This window comes from Ylistrum balloti, unplaced genomic scaffold, assembly GCF_031769215.1.
Source record: "Ylistrum balloti isolate Yb309-2 unplaced genomic scaffold, AGI_CSIRO_Ybal_v1 Utg370700, whole genome shotgun sequence".
Taxonomy (NCBI): Eukaryota; Metazoa; Mollusca; class Bivalvia; order Pectinida; family Pectinidae; genus Ylistrum; species Ylistrum balloti.
Window position 1 is genome coordinate 857,515 of NW_026782420.1, and position 13,446 is coordinate 870,960.

The 13,446-nt window shown below is 37.9% G+C and overlaps 1 protein-coding gene across 1 annotated transcript in view; it reads right to left on the reverse strand.

Moving 5' to 3' along the window:
* Positions 1-738: 738 nt before the first annotated feature.
* Positions 739-13,446, reverse strand: part of LOC132557612 (cAMP-regulated phosphoprotein 21-like) — a 49,547-nt gene continuing 36,839 nt past the window's right edge. The window contains exons 8-18 of the mRNA XM_060222119.1: positions 9,846-9,948; positions 9,097-9,213; positions 8,454-8,491; positions 7,931-8,139; positions 7,297-7,449; positions 6,752-6,960; positions 4,670-4,843; positions 3,303-4,227; positions 2,898-2,988; positions 1,793-1,902; positions 739-1,361 (exon numbers count right to left, since the gene is read on the reverse strand). Of these exons, the coding sequence (XP_060078102.1) occupies positions 1,048-1,361; positions 1,793-1,902; positions 2,898-2,988; positions 3,303-4,227; positions 4,670-4,843; positions 6,752-6,960; positions 7,297-7,449; positions 7,931-8,139; positions 8,454-8,491; positions 9,097-9,213; positions 9,846-9,948 (2,443 nt within the window). The 3' untranslated portion in view covers positions 739-1,047. The remainder of the gene's footprint in view (positions 1,362-1,792; positions 1,903-2,897; positions 2,989-3,302; positions 4,228-4,669; positions 4,844-6,751; positions 6,961-7,296; positions 7,450-7,930; positions 8,140-8,453; positions 8,492-9,096; positions 9,214-9,845; positions 9,949-13,446) is intronic.

Consider the following 13,446-nt stretch of genomic DNA (forward strand, 5'->3'; position numbering starts at 1 on the left):
TCCAAAAAAATTGTTAATAGGTCCCCTCCCATCCAAGAGTCTACCAAAATACTTACATTTGTAACTTAAGTGTCATTGTTGTCAAAAAAAAGGAAAGGAAATAAATGATGAATGGAGTATCCAACTGGTTTTGGAAATGGACTCTGAAGTCAAGATCATTTAAAAAGCAAGGTTGTTTTTGCACCTGTTCCTTTTAAACTGTATTGGTCTTGTTGACAATACACATCAGACAGCTAGACTGGTGGTAGGAACAGAGTTAAATCTCTGAAGTAAAACACACCACCTAATGTGTTTACTTGCAAATTTATCTACAAAGACAATAAATACCTCAAAACAGAGCAAACGTTAAGGATACACTGTCAATTCTTATTGTGCTTCCCTCAGACATACGATTCTAACGACACGCATGGCTAGAGAAGTTAATTACTACCTAGCACTCAGCTGCTCAAGGTATTGTGAAAAGGAAATTTCACCTTCAGTATGAGAACCCAGACTTTGTTGGTAAGAGATATTAATTCAGACCATCTTGTTTTGCTGACCTGTAGCAGTAAGGCTAGATTGATTAGTCAGCATACTGATAGCCCTGCCCCCCTGTCACCCCGTCACCCTTGTCATCACATACATACAACATGTAAAAAGGTAGCAAAAAATCCTAAAAAAATATTAACGAAAAAAAAAAAAACAAAAAAAAAACAAAAAAAACAAAAAAAAAAAAAAAAATAAATGTGACACAGCAGATTGAAATAAGTCATATAATATATTAATATAAAAAGGAGCCTTAGAGAAAAAGCATAATTACAGTGACCAGATGCTTCAACCAAAAGGTTCATGATGTTTACCAACGAAATAGACAAAATCAACAGATTTCATGGCACAGAAAGTTTGACGATCTAGTAAAGGGGCGAGATGATTCATATTTTCATAGTAACATTACTTCACCTCTGTGGTTTAAATAGTTCTGTCTGTAGTAGTTCTGCTCTTCACAATAAAATATCTTAAAACTTCTCATATAAAAATACAATAGCAATGACTTAAACACTTTTTAAATTAGCTTTTGACACCTATATTAGAGTGGTCTGCCCCTGTTGATAGCGTGGTACTGCTGGTGAGCTGGAGCTTGAATCGACTACTGTTGCTACCACTCCTGTGATTTTGCAGGGCATTCATTGCCACTGAAGAGCTGGGGAATATTGCTAAAACTTTTTTACAGTTAGAAATAGTCAGATTAGGATGGTCTCCATGGCTACCATCCATATTTATGAACTGGACCTGTGCTCCACATGTCACCAAATCCTTCAGATAGATGTCAGCTTCTGAACGCTTCAGACCTCCAGGCAGATCATATACCTCCACAACATTGCCTGTAAAAAAAAAAACTCAAGGTAAGTCACAACTAGAACAATGACATATCAGAAAGTGCCCTGCTATATATCAGACCCATAAGGATAAATGTTTTAATGACATCAAACTTTATCGTAGTTCTATAACTATCATCTCTCTACACCAAACTTACTTTGCTGTAGTTCTATAACTATCACATCTCTCTACACACAAACTTACTTTACTGTAGTTCTATAACTATCACATCTCTCTACACACAAACTTACTTTGCTGTAATTCTATAACTATCACATCTCTCTACACACAAACTTACTTTGCTGTAATTCTATAACTATCACATCTCTCTACACCAAACTTACTTTGCTGTAATTCTATAACTATCACATCTCTCTACACACAAACTTACTTTGCTGTAATTCTATAACTATCATCTCTCTACACACAAACTTACTTTGCTGTAGTTCTGTGCTGTCTTGATTGTGTAGAGATCCATCTTGACTCTCCTTACTTTTGCTTTTTTTCAGTCGCTGTTGCTTAGAACCTGACTGTCCTACACTTGCCCTGAAACATACCAAAGTCTTACTTAGGAAGTCAAGCCAGGACTGTTTGCAGTCTGTATTTATAGATTTGTAATTGTTCAGCATGATTATGGTAAAAACACTGAGAATAAGAACAGAGTAAGGGTCCATGCATTTTCTTTAATTTTCAGTAAATGTTGGATAAATAGTAAATATTTTCTCCATAACTTGAAAGTATGGTTTACTATCTTAGTGACCAGTCTCCAGGTGTAATATGTGCATGTTAACAAGGAATGGATTCTAACTCAATCATAGGAACAATGTATATACTACACAACTAAGTTGTTTTCACTAAAACTGTAGGACAAGCTGGAATGCAGGAGGAACATGTTGCTTGATTACATTCTTATTTCAGACCTTTTATCAAAAATCAGAAATTAAGATCCGTGAGAAATTTGAAGCAGAAGATACAGATTAAAATTTAAGATTTCCTGAATTGTTTTGGTGACTAAGGTTGCTTTGGCATAAGTGTTTGAAATGATTGGACCAGCTTAACCTGCAAGATAAACATGAAGTACAGATCTGGACTCAACCTTGTCTGCAGAATACTCCACACATGCAGTTTGAGGACAGCCTTATTTGTCAGAAACTCATTGGCTTTACATCATTAGTTTTCAGAACAAAACATATGTTATTATTGGTTCATTGTTTAGGTTTAACAAAAAATTCTTGAACTGTTCATTTGGAGATTTATTGATGGCATTTACATCTGATGCAGGTGCCTTGGTTTGCCAGCAGTGTTTATTATAATTATAATGCTGTACAGATTAGATTGTTTCCGCCAGGCTAAGTAGTCATCACAGACTAAGGGAGAAAACTTTTACACTACCAGTTAATCGTCACAAGGTGTTAAACACGTAAACTTTAGATTGTTATTGTATAAATGTGGGGTTTTTATACCACCATCCCTGTTTAGCTTGGTCTTTGTTACATCGTTTGATGAACATTTCAAATCTGATGATGAAGTCATGTTAATACCTTAGTTTCTGTGGTTGATGAGACAAAGGCTGTGATGGAAATGGAACTTGTAATGGTGGGTGAAATCCTGCCTGTCCTAAAAAGCGTACATCTGAAACACCAAGCATCATTCCAATACAAATCAGAAATATTGAAATCGTCTCTAAGAAAATCATTGAGATAATAAAAATTGATAACTGGGCCACTTATATGATAGTTCAAGGATTTTTCATATCCATACTTACCATGACATTCCAATTCAGACAACTAATATACATTCTAATGTGCATTTAACATTAACCTGCTTTCTAATTCTACAATTTGGCACTTTGTTTTCTATCACTAAGGAAACAGGCATTGCTGAGAAATCATTACCACTAAATGGTTATCTAGGATGGTTTTCTATCTGAGCCTGGACTTATGTACCTGGATTAGGTCGTATGATTGGTGCAGCTGGTCTGGGAGGACCAGCCAAGAGACCAGGGCCAAGGTTAGAGAGGCCACTCATGTCAATACCCTCAACTTTGGGCAGTGAAGAGTCCACAGGATACCCCTTAGCATTGACAGTCATCTGGCCGGGTATACCTCCCTGATGATGCTGCTGCTGATGCTGCTGTTGCTGTTGTTGTTGCTGCAAGGCTGTAACTTGTACAGGAAATTGCATGTTGAGTTGCATATTTCGAAGCACGGGCACAGACTGTGATGACTGTCCAGGAGCTTGTACATTATGGAAATGTAGAAGCTGAGGATTTGCTGGTCGTGTGGAGCCCTGGTACTGTGGAACAGTGGAATATAAGTACTGGGGTGTCGTGGGAGTTGGAGCTGTAGCCTGACCTGGGACCCCAGGCCCTAAGGGCTGGGCTACATTCTGTAAGGCAACACTTTGGTTTGACATTGTCACCGAGGTGTTCCCCTGACCAGGGTACGGCTGCTGGAACTGGAACCCTGTACTTGTCCCCATTTGGGGATTGGTGGTATTAGAGTAGAACATTGTGCCTTGAGGCTGCTGTACATAGTTACTTTGGCTGTACTGAGACGGGTACGATGAGAAAGTTTGTACACTACCCTCCCCTTGCTGTATCACCGGATATGTGTTCTGTGCAATGTTAGATGAAAATTGTTCTACATTAGGAGCAGCTGCCGCAGCACCGTTAGCTGGAAACCCCTGGTATGTGCCAGTCACCTGAGGTGGGAACTGGTTGCCAGTTTGAGGAAAACTTTGGTTGTCCATACCAACAACTGTTTGGTGTCCTTGACCTTGTTGGGTCTGACCCTGAACTTGATAGTTCACAGGGTACATATATCTCACTGTTCCTGTCATGCTCTGTTGTCCCCCAGGGAAATACTGAGTCTGAAATATTATGCAGGTCATATTAATTTGACTTTTCCTTGGTCTGTGTTGCAGTATAAATACATCAGGTCATTCAGTGATAATTTCATAACTTATAATTATATACATAACATCATGACTTGAATGGTTGGATATAAATACTGTGTAGAAAGTTGACAGTATTGTCATTGAAAGGTCACATATTGTCAGACATTACTTGTTATTTAAGTTTTTCTTTATGTGCTAATCATCATTTACCACTGTTACCTTGAACATAATAAATTGCAATTTATTTGAGGAAACTTTACAACCTCTCGTTTTAGGTATCTACTTGTAAAATATCACGCATCCTATGCCTTTCATTTCTCAAGAAGTCATTGTCAAAGAAACTGCTGATTAATGGTAGACACCACAACATATTTGAGCAAAGACACGGAGAGTTTTCCTGAGTTTTCTCACATACCTGGACCATCTGTGCAGGCTGCTGCTGTCCCTGGGGCTGGGCCCCCAAAACATACTGCGTGGCCTGAAGACTTGTGCCTGTTGTCTGCCCCGGGGGCTCCTCTACACTATCCAGCGATGGCTGATTAATGCTCACCATGGAGAGGTGGCGACACAGCTCTGCTGCAGGTGCCTCCTGCACAAAACACAGTCATCATGCAATTTTAGCTAGAATTAACAAATTATTTTGGTCAGTTTATTTGAAAGTTTTACAAAGAACTAGTATTTTCTGTCAAAGAACTGGTAAAGCCATTTGATGTTCATCATTAATATGCCTTGTCATAAACATGTAAACAGACATATCTTGTGATTCTGGTCAGAAAGATATCTTTACAAAGAAATCTTTGGAGTAGGAATGCCCATAATACTGCAGCCTTCCCTAGCAGCTTGCTTGATGGAACCACCATCTTTCCCATTTATTTTTTTTATTACCGGTAACAACTAAACTTATACTGGATCATTAATAATAGACAGGGTTTTAAAATATTTCAGGAAATTCTGGGGAGAAATTTGCCTATAAGAATGACATTTGGGAACTGCAACCTTGATCCTGAAACAAGAGCAATAGTACCTGCACTGTTAAAAATATGTCAGAGGTAACAAAGTATTTATGAATGTAATGATGAAAATCTATTACATTGACCTTGACATATGGTTAATGATTCTTGTATGTGAACTTGTTCAGAGTAGGTCAGAGTTCAAAATACCTGTTTAAATTTCATTATCTATTCATGCTTAGCTGTCAAAATACAGTTGCTGTAATGATGAAGAAGAGTGAATATAAACAGGGCTCGATATTAACATTTGTCTGACTGTATCACTACAAAAATATGTCATAACATGCACTTGTCCAACTGAAAAAGTTGTGAAAGTTTTAAAAATATCAAATAACCTAACCTTCACTTAACCTAATAATGAGCAAGAGATACTGCATGTTGATTTCCCTGGGGTAAGTAGAAAAGTTCCGAATATAATCTACATCGTAGCTACTGTTGTTTTCAAGTGCAGCTGCACAGACAGTTTTAGTGGCACTGAATACTGTCAACTGCTAGATTGTTTATGTTGGAAGCTGTCAGACGATGGATTTAAGTTTGGTTTTAGTTAAGAAGGTAAAAGTAAAAAAACCAAAAGACTGATGTTGTATATGATCAAAAAACCAAGAGGTCTAGCAGTCTTGATGGTCACTTGAGATAAGCATTATTGAATATAAAAGTTAAAAGGGAAACTAGCTTTCAAGTGTCATGAAAAAGAAACCTGAGACATTGATGATAGTAAGCCAGTGTCCATGCATACCATCAACACTGTCATCCTATACTGATAAATCTTAGTTATTTCTAGTGGAGAATAAAGTTATGATTAAAAATTCAACTTTTATATAGAAATTATATTAAAGCTAACTTCCTCTTCACAAAGAACTATGACTCCCTGGTGCCGTAAAATTCACAATTTTGGTAAACCACCTTAACATGCTTCCATCAACGAAGATCATTTGATTCTATCATATCTAGGTGTTGAGAAGATGTTTTTTTAATTTTAGTAAATTTGATCCTTTTGACCCTGCCCCTCAGGCACACAAAATGTCGAAATGGGGTCGAAAATGTTTAATTGTTAACAGACAATGTCAGATAAAGGTGACTGTGATAGGTTACCATGAGACTTTGTCTCCAGTGATCTAAAAAGCTATAAAATGGTATGAGCAAAAGAGAGTAAAGACATTTCAACAAAACTGGTTGAAAGAGTTGCCGGAATCAGCTCATGTTGAAAGTGAATCAGGTGGAAGATTGTTTTGTCTAATTTGCTGTGACTTCAGTGCTTTGGTTGACAAATCCTGATCATTGTTTATTGGAAATGGAAATCATTCTAGCTTAAAAGTTTGGACAAGTGCATTTAACAGTAGGACAAGTGGTTTTAAAATCCTTTGTCCAAACAGACAAGTGAGAAAAAAAGTTAATATCAAGCCCTGATAAGAAAGGCATTATCATCCTCATTGTCTTATTTTATCTTAAAGTAAGAGCAAAATGTTGAAAATGTGCTTTGTACATACAGAGCTAGGCGTCCAGACATCTGAGGAGTATGTGGGTGAGGTGTACACTGCCTGGCCTGTGGGAGTAGGGCCTGGCATATGGTGGTAAAGACTGCCGTCAGGGTTAGAGATGGGCTGCCCTGTTTGTGGATTTATCACCACACTACCTGGTGGTATGTTACGGATATCTGAAGCCACCCAATACACCTGGCCAGGCCCTGGTGTGTATCCTGTAACATTTAACAAATTATTTTTGTTATACAGACATGCTTCGCTCTTCATTTACAGGACAATGGTATATCTTAAAAGTTTTACCTATTCAACTACATGTTCCATTCAATAACAAAAACAGCTCAGAGGCAAATATTTGCTTTCCAAGATTACTTTTTCAGTAAATTTAATATTTTTACAACAGATCAAACAGTAAGCCATTTGTCCAATCATCTCAAGGACAAAATATTTTTGACCAGATGGTTAAATAAGAAAGAAATGGGAATAGAATTGTTATTTCTTGACTAATGCAGATAAAATGTTTTTACTAGTTGAGCAAACTAAGGTTGACTCACCTGTAGTGAGCGGGGACTGTACTGGCCCCGAGGAGCTGCAGCGAGAGAGTGGCGAGCTGTCCGAGTGACTGCCTGGGGGAGTAGGAGCTGTTGGCAGTGTCCGCTGACCCATTGGACTGCTCATACCACTGTGTATAGGGCTTCTTGATGGCTCTAATACAGAAACATTCCCTTCAATAACAATGCCTGTGTAGGATGAATTTATTATGAATATTGTAGCTTAAGCTATTATCATTATTATTACATTTGTAACGGCACATCAACTCATAAAAGGTCATTTGGGCCATCAAATGGTAAAACACACAGTGATCCAAAAGGAAATAACATTGAACAAACCAAAAGGTAAAAGACAAATGTTAAAAATCTTAAATGGGTATGTTAACACAAAAGATTAAAATGGTACATCATAGTTTGTAGCTTAAGTAATGGCCTTGAAAAATTTGGTTAAATATTATTTGCCTAGCAGTGAGAGAGACTTCATGTGAGAGATTTAACCATGGATAGATTTTAATGCTGGAGGATGCAGAGAGACTTTCATGAATTGTATTATGTAGAAAACAACTATAGACACATACCCAATGAGAGACAAGAAACCTACCAACATAGACGGACTGTGAGGCGCATGAAAACTTACCCACAGACAAACTAAGTGATTTATGTGGAAATTTTAAGGCCTGGTTATTGTAAGACACAGTGCCCAAGCCCCCAAAGCTGTTTGCCTTAGGGACACCCCGTGAACGTGACACCGAAGAATCTGTTCCATAACCACTCGAGTCGGTGCTACTCCAGGGCTGCCCGTCGTTGTTGCTTTTACTAAGACTAGAAGGCCGATTTGGTTTTTTGCTGCAAAACAGATTGTAAATATATTTGTGTTGACAGAACTTCTGATAGCTTTCAGTTATGATGGCATATACTGAGTATAAATTTATAACATTGTAATGTTGAGTTCCCTGTTCTTGAGAAATACTTTTTTTTCCAACAGTCAACTTGATTTTATGAAGCCATTAGCTTTACCCTGTATTTTTCTTTTTCTGACAAAGACCTATATATTCTAAATGGGTGATGAAATTTGATATAAAGACAGTAGTTCTTGTACTGAAAAGTACTCTGTAATTATAAAGTTGTTCAATTTTTTACATGATTACCAGCAAACTTACATTATACGTGGTGCTTCCTCTTCAGTGTAATGAATAGGCTGAAAAACAGAAAGGGATTGATCAATTTTGTTTCTCTATTCACAAGGAAAAAAATGAGTGCAAATGGTGGCATCCTCCCACTCAATGATTACAATAAATAAAGAAGATAATCGTAACCTTGGGCCGAAACAATGTAAACATGATTCATAACTAATGAAAAGTGAAAATTCAACACTAGGACAATCTATTTTGTGACCATCTTTTGCAGGGAAATTAGCATGAATGATTATCATGTAGAACCTGATTAAAGATCACTGGAAAACATTTTTCCCGGGATAATTTAATGATATTAATATCATTAAAGCTTGATAATAATAAATGCCTTTAAAATGATGACTCCATCCTGTGAAATTTTCCCAAAAATATACCCATTATTGAATTGTCAAACAAGTACCATCAGCCAAGGAGTGAGTTACAAGTTTACAATGATACAAAACATCACGACAACTTGACTATTACCATAACTAACAGGAATATTTAACATTATTTGACCAGACCTGGGATGGGTTACTTCCCTTTGACTACGTAAATCATCTTCTTGGACCACAATTTTAAACTATTCAGAAGTGTATCTAAACAATGTTTTGTTATCTTGGGAACTAACCTCATCACAACTGTTGAAAATTTTCTGTCGTACTTTCTCGTACTGTTGCTGCCTTTCCTCAAATGACTGTGCTTTCTTCTGTCCTAACATAGGCTTCTCGAGACTTTTAGAATAGCTCTGTTCAATCAAAATACAAAATTCTATAATGGTAACCAATGTAACACAATATTTTATACTGTCCTCTTAGACTTTAAATAATGCCCAAGGTTTGGACTGGTAAATGTGAGTGATGAAACAGTGACTAGTTTAACATTTCATAATGTGGTAAAAATATCACAAACAGTCTGCATTTTTGCAAAGTTCATTTATTCACCACCAGGAAATGCCTTCTACATCAAAAATTACGAAACATTGGATTATATGAATCTGAGGGGCAGATGTTGTATGACTAAGAGAACCTGAGATATAACAGATAGGACAGATTTCCATTGTTACGTTTTTACATGTAATCACAAAGTCATATGACCTGGTTGTAGGTAAGAAAATGATAAAACCCTTCCTCCACAGATATTTCAAGACTTTCAAAAACATGCCCTCCAGTACCTTGAAGCCATTAGGGAACTACAATCAAGCCATTCATATTAATTTTATGAACACATCTGATTTAAACTGGAAAGGAAGTGGACTGAATTTTAATAGGGAATTCCAGAAACCTTTCCATGATTTTTATCAGCAATTAATAACCGAATATTACAATACAATGAAGAAAACATATCATAACCAAGCTCTAGAGGATCAACAGACATTACCTCTTTTTCATCTAGGCTGCCGACACCCATCCTCCTCATGATACCTGTTATTTTTTTCTGGGAATCACGAGCATCTATGTGTTCTTTAAAGTTAAACTCAGGTCTGCAAATATAAAAAATTACAATGAATCAGAAACACCCATCCTTCTTTACTAGAAATCACATAACCATAAGTAATATCTATCTATTAACAGACATTAGTCTCACAAAAGTATCTTCATAATACATAGCCTTCCTCTACAGTTGTTCTCACACTTAACCTTTCTGTTACACCCCTCTTTCCTACAGTGATCATAAAAGTTTACCCTTCTGGTATACAAATTTCTCCTAGATTGAAGCTCAACAGTTTATTCTCCAGACATTCGTACCTCCTAAACAGTGATTCTCACAATTTATCCTTCCGATACACAACTCAGCCCTACAGTGATTCCAACAGATAACCCTTATGGTACACAACCCTCCACTACAGTGATTCTCACAGATAACCCTTTTGGTACACCACCCTCCCCTACAGTGATTCTCACAGATAACCCCTTTGGTACACCACCCTCCCCTACAGTGATTCTCACAGATAACCCCTTTGGTACACAACCCTCCCCCCTACAGTGATTCTCACAGATAACCATTTTGGTACACCACCCTCCCCTACAGTGATTCTCACAGATAACCCTTTTGGTACACAACCCTCCACTACAGTGATTCTCACAGATAACCGTTTTTGTACACAACCCTCCCCTACAGTGATTCTCACAGTTAAACTTTTTGGTACACAACCCTCCCCCTACAGTGATTCTCACAGATAACCCTTTTGGTACACCACCCTCCCCTACAGTGATTCTCACAGATAACCGTTTTTGTACACAACCCTCCCCTACAGTGATTCCCACAGATAACCCTTTTGGTACACCACCCTCCCCTACAGTGATTCTCACAGATAACCCTTTTGGTACACAACCCTCCACTACAGTGATTCTCACAGTTAAACATTTTGGTACACAACCCTCCCCTACAGTGATTCTCACAGTTAAACTTTTTGGTACACAACCCTCCCCTACAGTGATTCTCACAGATAACCCTTTTTGGTACACAACCCTCCTCTACAGTGATTCTCACAATTGACACTCCTGGTACACATCCTCCCCTACCGTGATTCTCACAGTTAAACTTTTTGGTACACAACCCTTCCCCTACAGTGATTCTCAGTTAAACTTTTTGGTACACAACCCTGCCTTACAGTGATTCTCACAGTTAAACTTTTTGGTACACAACCCTCCCCTACAGCGATTCTCACAGATAACCTATTTGGTACACAACCATCCCCTACCGTGATTCTCACAGTTGAACTTTTTGGTACACAACCCTCCCCCTACAGTGATTCTCAGTTAAACTTTTTGGTACACAACCCTGCCCTACAGTGATTCTCACAGTTAAACTTTTTGGTACACAACCCTCCCCTACAGTGATTCTCAAAGTTAACACTTTTTGGTAGACCACCCTCCCCTACAGTGATTCTCACAGATAACCCATTTGGTAGACCACCCTCCCCTACAGTGATTTTCACAGATAACCTATTTGGTACACAACCATCCCCTACCGTGATTCTCACAGTTAACACTTTTTGATACACAACCCTCCCCTACTGTGATTCTCACAGTTAACACTTTTTGGTACACAACCCTCCCCTACCGTAATTCTCACAGATAACCCTTTTGGTACACAACCCTCCCCTACAGTGATTCTCACAGTTAACACTTTTTGGTACACAACCCTCCCCTACAGTGATTCTCACAGATAACCGTTTTTGTACACAACCCTCACCTACAGTGATTATCACAGTTAAACGTTTGGGTACACAACCCTCCCCTACAGTGATTCTCACAGTTAACACTTTTTGGTACACAACCCTCCCCTACAGTGATTCTCACAGTTAACACTTTTTGGTACACAACCCTCCCCTACAGTGATTCTCACAGTTAACACTTTTTGGTATACAACCCTCCCCTACAGTGATTCTCACAGATAACCCTTTTGGTACACAACCCTCCCCTACAGTGATTCTCACAATTAACACTTTTTGGTACACAACCCTTTGGTACACAACCCTCCCCTACCGTGATTCTAACAGATAACCCTTTTGGTACACAACCCTCCCCTACCGTGATTCTCACAGTTAACACTTTTTTGTACACAACCCTCCCCTACAGTGTGCCTTACTATTTACTCCATACTCTTGGTTAGTTACTTTTAATGGCTACATTACAGGTGTTTTCACTCTGACAGCCTAGTGACATAAGACTGGGTTATTTATACACCCTCCCACACAATTAGGAACAAACTATGTTAACCCTCTGCAGTCTATAAATACAGATTTATAAAGAACACTTTCAAGGCACAACAGTGTTGGCCAAGATTACTACCTAATGCTTTTCACTAACTGCCTTCCCTCCCACATAAAATACTATACCATCACTTTCAATTTGCACATTACTTTCTCTGGCTATGATTCTTTATAATATAAGAGGCCCAAGGTGCCTCAATCTTCACATATTTTTTATGGTTTGCTAATCTAAACAGGAAAAAGGCATTAGAAATAGAGGGGGCAGATTTTTATTATTCTTCTGCTAACAACAGTAGTGAAAATTTGTAAGATTATCATACCGTAGATCAGAATAAGTAATAAACTGATGTTTACATACAATAACCCTTGAAATGTGTAAGTTTTCAGTGATACATTATATATATGGGATGTCAGTACCTAAACTCAATAACTTTCAAAAATGGTTTTAAATCTGTTTCCACAAGTCATGATTTACAATTACTCTACATAAGACAGTACAGACATACAATTTTCTTTATCTGCAGATGGATACTCTAAGAGCTCAATGGCACAGACAAACAAGAGGCCCAATGGGCCTGCAGCACTAACCTGGTATATATATCAGGCAAATATCATGCTTCTAAGCATTTTAGTCCATTGGAAGAAATTATTTAAAGATTTTAACAAATTTGACCTCTGCAACTTTAAATATACTTCAAGGTTATTTCTTTTTGCAAACTATGTTGGGTTTCTTCCTCAGAACATACCAGCCAAATACCATGCCTCTAGGCCTTTTACTTTATGAGAAAAAGTAATATAAACCCTTTAAGAAAATCTGACTCCTTTGACCTTGAATATAAGCAAAGGTCATTTAATTTTCGTAAGCTTTATAGGGCTTCATCCTAAGTCCAAACCAGCCAAATATCAAACATTTGGTCTATTGGTTATTGTTTAAATAAAAAAGTTGCTGCCAGACGCTGGACATTGCGCCATAGAATATGCTCACTAGGCCCTTCAGGCCAGGTGAGCTAAAATCTACATTCAGCAAAAGCAGGGGAAAAATCAGTGAATGAGGTACTTTACCCAGCAGGGCATTAGGTACTTACCCATCATGGCATTAGGTACTTTACCCATCAGGGCATTAGATACTTTACCCATCAGGGTATTAGGTACTTTACCCATCAGGGCATTAGGTACTTTACCCATCAGGGCATTAGGTACTTTACCCGTCATGGCATTAGATACTTTACCCGTCAGGGCATTAGGTACTTTACCCATCAGGGC